General features: G+C 43.8%; 1 protein-coding gene across 1 annotated transcript; it reads left to right on the top strand.

Annotated features, from left to right (window-relative positions):
- Positions 1 to 293: 293 nt before the first annotated feature.
- LOC111578323 (G-protein coupled receptor 22-like) lies at positions 294 to 5,772 on the top strand. Its single transcript, XM_023285012.3, has 3 exons — positions 294 to 790; positions 1,967 to 3,122; positions 4,025 to 5,772. Exon 3 carries the CDS (start codon positions 4,029 to 4,031, stop codon positions 5,343 to 5,345), a length of 1,317 nt encoding a protein of 438 aa, XP_023140780.1. The 5' UTR covers positions 294 to 790; positions 1,967 to 3,122; positions 4,025 to 4,028; the 3' UTR covers positions 5,346 to 5,772.
- The last annotated feature ends 483 nt before the right edge of the window (positions 5,773 to 6,255 follow it).

The raw sequence follows: 6,255 nt of genomic DNA, 5'->3' as shown, positions 1-6,255 counted from the left end.
CACATTACTTGTTCATTACATCGTGACAGAGCTAATTAATTCATCATCCCTGCATTTTCTGCTGTTTTTGCTCCAACAGTCTGCCTGTCTGTCTCTGCAGCAGGTTGTGCGTTTAGCGCAGTGACATCTAAAGTCCCTGTGCAAAAGCATAGTAGAAGCTTTCTCTTTTTTTTTCTTCCAAATCACTATAGCCTCATACGGGATGTTACAGTCACTGACAGGGAAGAGAGGAGAGAGTCAGAACAAAAGGAAATACCTCCCCTCGCTGGAGAGGGAAGGGTTAAGCCTATTACAGAAGACCAATCAGGACTGGGGGAGCACTGCAAACCTCCGCAGTAAGAGAGAGAGAGGAAACGAGGGAGTGAGGGAGAAGAGGAGCGCAGAGCGGGAGATAGAGAGATACCAGGAGTGTGATGGTTTGCACTCCCATCCAGACAGGCAGGGAAGGAGCGCAACAGAGAGTTGATAACATGAGGAGTATTCACACAACAGTCTGTATGGAGGGATGAGAGAAAAGGGGGGAAAAAACAAGAATCCCACCAGCATCCCTGTCAGGACTAATCTTTCTGGACTTCTTCTGCCTGGTACTCAGGAAGGAAAAAACATCTGTCAGTTGTGTGACCCTTGTATGTTCATCATTATTCAGCCCTAATTCCTGGATTACTGCTGGAAGAAGCAGAAGATAAAGCAGCAGTTTGCATCAGTCGACCAAGATTGTTGCAGAGGTGGAAGGAGAAGGGACAGTGTGGTGAAGCGATCCGCTCTGGAGCATCTGTGTTTACTCTGCATGGTGAGCTCTGCTGTGTTTTGATGGGGCACTACTTATTGGTTTGATTTACAGCACTAAGTCGAGTCGAGCGTATATGACATCAAAGAAAACTCAATGCCAAACATCTCTGTGAGGACAAATGCACAGGATTAGAAACCCTCAACAACGCAGTTGCCTGAATAACTTCAGTTGCAATGTATTGTAGACTTTCATGTAGAAACATATGATTAAATAATTAGGAACTAATTAAAATATATTCAGTCTTAAACTTGTAATTGCAAGATGCTCCTACTGTAAACATCACACTCCAAAAGGCTTTAGATAATTTGTTTACGCATTAGGACATCTGTATATTCCATACTCTGAGCACATCTGTCTTACTGCTGCACACACACACACACACACACACACACACACACACACACACACACACACACACACACACACACACACACACACACCTGTCAGTATCTAGGATATGAGAAACTTGGTATGAATCCCGAATTGTGCACTTTAAAATTGTACATCATAACAACATGCACAATCCAATCTCTTGCCTGGTACAGAAGCATGATATTCATTGTTCATTTCTGCTGACATTGTGGCATAATAAAGTAAAGGCATCTCTCACTGAAACAACCTTGAAGAGTGACCGACATGTTTCTCTGAGGAGATTACATGGATCTCATATAGTGACACGCTGGGAGGCATTCTTGTCTTCATGACAAGCTCCCCAAGGGATCCCACTGCACTAAACCTGTAAGCTTCAGTCTGTCCTGTCATGGAAAATGTGGCTGCAACAGTAACATACAATTATTTACACTGAGCATCTTCCTATGTTAATTTATGCTACACACAACAAGAAAAGCAAAATGTCACTCCAGGTAATCTTCAATCAGAAAACAGGAGGATGAGATGCGAAACACCATTTGCTTTTGTGCAAGCCCTTTATTAGTGCTACTGTTATGTTAATGCAACAGCAAAGATGTAAAGTGCATCAGGCACTGCACAGGAACATGATAAGACATCAGAGGCTTGTTGCTATGTTAATGAGAATTTCCATGTCGCCACTCTGCTGAGGATATGTTTATTTTCACTAACGCATCCCCCACACTTCCCTCTCCTACTCCTTCTATTCTCTTTCTTCCTGTTTCACTCCTTCTGTCATGTATTACTTTACTCTCTTTTTCTCTTCAGGCCACTGAATGAAAAATATGGAACTGAAGAACATGCAGACAATGGTGCATGCAGCTCCTTCTCCCTAAAGTTGAATTACTGTATAGGAGGGATGTATTTGCAAATCTAAAAGGAGGTTTTTGTGATGAACTGACTTCCACGACCTCACGAGAATGACCTCCTCCTGAACTACTCAATCAACCCCCCTCCCTCCAAGCCTCCCAACCACTAATAAATACTGGTCACAGTGATCACATGTGTCATGGTGATTGGACACACATGCACTCTAATAATCTGCTCCACTCACGCCATCACCAGTGATTTAGGGTTCAGCATGTTGAGGGACGAACTGGAGACCTGTGCTCGATTTACAAGTCAATGGCGGCTGGAGCCAGGCGTACAGAGACCGATGAGAAAGGTGGCGAGTGAAGACCTGTTCCATTAGTGCCCCCAGGGGAGTCATGGGCCTGGACGCAGCCCGGACACACTGACCTCTTCCGAACACGCTCTGGACAATGCTATACACTGAGAAATCTACATGGCTGACTGACAACTCTGCCTCTTGGAGTACGAGCTAATGGATATAACTAATTTTTTATATTCACCAATCTGACTACCATCTTCTCGCTGTGGACAAAAAAACAAAGGGCTTGGATCGTACTATGAGTAGTACATTCCAGCACTGCACAGGGGAAAGAGTCTGTGTTTCTTTGTTTTCTTGGTTGGCTGTGTCGCTCCTCCCTGGGAATACCATGAGATTATAAACAGGAGGTGGCTCCAACCTCTTGTCTCTGATCCACGCATCTATCAGTGCTCCCACTATCACCAAAGCAAACTAGAGATCTGAGTAAAAAATCTGTAGAGGACGTAAGTCTGTATTCTCAACGAGCCACTGGGCACAGGTGGCTAATTCCGCTGCATTCTTGCCATTGAGGTCAGAAGAAAAAGCTGGCAGCTCATCCACAGTCTTTGGCAAACCAGACAGGTGTTTTTCTGGCTGTCAGCCTCTCTGGGAAGGACTCGCAGTGAAAGGAAAAGCCTCGCTGGGGGGCTCTGCTGGAGCGGAGACACTTTTCCATCAGCTATGTTTGGATGTGATGCTCGTCTCTGTGGATCTAACATGGACTCTATGGCCTGATTACACAGCCCTGGTGTTCAGATAGTGCTGGAGGGAAGGGTAAATATCACACAAAAACATTTGTTTTTCTCCATGTCACCTAGAACGCTATTCAGATCGGATTGGGGGGTGGATTTTAATTATGCATGTGCTAATCAGTGATTACAGTTTATTCTAGAGTGTACGTAATTTAGCTTTTTCTCCTCCTACTACAAAAAGTTTGACATTATTTTCAAATACCAATTGATTTTGGTGCATTTATTGGTCCTGTACTTATTTATGTAAAGTCCAAATAAACATCTAGAATTTTAAATTGCATCGGTGAGAGTTGGAAGTCTGCTGCTGATGAGTTAAACAAAAAATAATATTTTCCGTTATGAACCACATCTTGTAATTTGGCAATAAATAAAGAGTTTAGCTTCCAAGGACCACAGCAAGTATTATTGCCCACACCTCTACTGTAAGATTAATTCCATCCAGGGTTCATGTTCATTATATATGTATAGTAAATGTCAATATTTCAACACAATGTCATCTTGAACCTGTTGTTCAACAGACCCTCAGAAGCACACTGTAAAACAACAGAGCTACTACAAAACCACACCGTACCAAGCCATCATGGCTATAAGTATTTCTGTTATGTTGTGATGTTTTTATGCTGTTGGATGCAACTGTGTAATATTGGATGATGATAGCAAAAGTAGATGCTGATTGAGGCTTTATAATGCCATGCATACAGCAAAATGATCCAATCTATAAGGGATGGCAAGATAAAAAAAATCCTGTTCTATTTAAGTGGATTTTCTCTCCTTTAAACTCAAAGTACTTGATAAGTGGCAGCATTATATCTGACAAGATTTCTCAGTTATATGTTAAGTGCAATTTTATAGAGATGCACAATCACAAACCTCTCTTTTCCTTTTTGTCCTCAACCTCTCTTTCTCTCTCCTCCCTATGCACAGGATAATGCATATCCTTCCCTGCCCAGAAAAAGAAGCCACCATGAGCAACGTCACGGTCACCGACAACACCGAACCCATCAGCCGCACCATGAGTCCGGCAACTCCCAGCCCATATCCCTATCCTGTTAGTTTTCAGGTCTCTCTGACAGGCTTCCTCATGCTAGAAATCCTGCTGGGCCTGAGCTCTAACCTAACAGTGCTTGCCCTCTACTGTATGAAATCAAACCTCATTAGTTCTGTCAGTAACATCGTCACTATGAATCTCCACGTGCTGGACGTACTAATTTGTGTGTGCTGCATCCCCCTCACCATTGTGGTGGTTTTGCTCTCGCTGGAAGGAGACACTGCTCTTGTCTGCTGCTTCCACGAAGCCTGCGTGTCTTTTGCTAGTGTCGCCACTGCTGCTAATGTGCTTGCCATCACCCTTGATCGCTATGACATCTCTGTCAAACCAGCCAACCGAGTACTGACCATGGGACGTGCCCTGGCCCTGCTAGCTACCATTTGGGTGTTGTCCTTCGTAAGTTTCCTTGTACCCTTTATTGAGGTGGGCTTCTTTGCCCAAGGCCACGCAGACCTGAACCAGACAGTGGTGGAGAACGTGGTCCACACTAACCAGTATTACACTGAGCTAGGCCTATACTACCATTTGCTTGCTCAGATTCCTATTTTCTTCTTTACTGCCGTCGTCATGCTCATCACTTATTCCAAGATCCTGCAGGCACTCAACATTCGCATTGGCACACGTTTCCACGCTTCACAGAAGAAGAAGGCTCGCAGGAAAAAGCGCCCATCCATGACGGCCATGACAACACAGCAAGAGGCCACCGATGGTTCCCAGAGCAGTGGCAGCCGCAATCCCACACTGGGTATGCGTACCTCTGTCTCTGTCATCATTGCCTTGCGCAGGGCTGTAAAGCGCCACAGAGAACGGCGAGAGCGCCAGAAGAGGGTTTTCAGGATGTCCCTCCTGATTGTGTCTACTTTCTTGCTGTGCTGGACGCCCATCACAGTGCTCAACACGGTCATCCTGAGCGTGGGCCCCAGTGACCTCATGGTCAAGTTGAGACTAGGCTTCCTGGTCATGGCTTATGGGACCACTATCTTTCACCCTCTACTCTATGCCTTCACCAGGCAGAAGTTCCAGAAAGTCTTGAAAAGCAAAATGAAGAAGCGAGTGGTGTCGATCATTGAGGCAGATCCTACCCCAAATAATGCTATTATTCACAACTCCTGGATCGACCCAAAGAGGAACAAAAAGGTGACATTTGAGGACAAAGATGCCCGACTGAAATGTCTGTCATCTGAGGACGTGGAGTGAAGGAACTCATTTCCTTTAGGGAATACAGTCAATACAGTCAAAGCAGCTAAAACTGACATCAGGTCATGACAAAAAAGGGAAAATGTTAATCCAAAGCAGTAATGTAAATACTATGTGCAATAGAACGTAAAAAAACAAGAGGTGTATAATTTATTACTATTTAATGAGAACAAAAGTAGGTTTCATAGATATATCATATACTGTACTGTAGATATTGCATGGCTTTTTGTAACAGTAGCAACATACAGTACATTGTGTACATACAAATACATGTACAGGGTAGGGTAAACAAGGTATATAAATAGACAGAGAAGTAGGAATTGTTATGTAAATGTATATTTATAATAAATTTTGTGTTTACATCTAACGTAGCAAAAGATTTCCTATACTCCCCCTCCCCCCGAGTAAAGTGTTTGTGATTCTGTGACAGCTGTGAGATTACTCCCATTCATCATCGTGCCACTTGCTCTGACACCAGACCCTGCAATCCCCAGTGACCACTGACCTTATTGTCTGAGAGCCCTCTAAGGGAAGGTCCTCACATTGAAATGAGTCCATAGGTATGAAGACAACACACAGTGACAGGTCGGACATGGAAAAACAGAAGGTAGTGGATGCTATGCTGAAATGGCTGCAAAGCTATGGGGGTACTTTTCACAGTCACTGCTTTTAGAGTTCAAGAAGAGCGCTCGCATTCCACAGACAAAACAGAACACAATGGTTCTCATCATTTCGTGTGACATAAACCAGATGTAATCAAAAGCTAGTCTGTTTCACTTTAGCAGTCACGTCTTTGAGCCAAATGGAAAATCTACAGTTGCCTTATTTTGGCATGACGAATTGAGTATGACAATAAGGTGGAACAGTGACTGTTTCAGTGAAAGCACATGCTGAACGCAATGACTAAATA

The sequence above is a fragment of the Amphiprion ocellaris genome, chromosome 3, assembly GCF_022539595.1.
Source record: "Amphiprion ocellaris isolate individual 3 ecotype Okinawa chromosome 3, ASM2253959v1, whole genome shotgun sequence".
NCBI classification, from domain to species: Eukaryota; Metazoa; Chordata; class Actinopteri; family Pomacentridae; genus Amphiprion; species Amphiprion ocellaris.
The sequence above is the reverse complement of the archived record's forward strand: the minus strand, read 5'-3'. Positions and strand labels throughout refer to the sequence as shown.

Coding starts and splice junctions, on each gene's coding strand:
- LOC111578323 (XM_023285012.3), top strand. CDS start 4,029: ATGCATATCCTTCCCTGCCCAGAAAAAGAAGCCACCATGAGCAACGTC.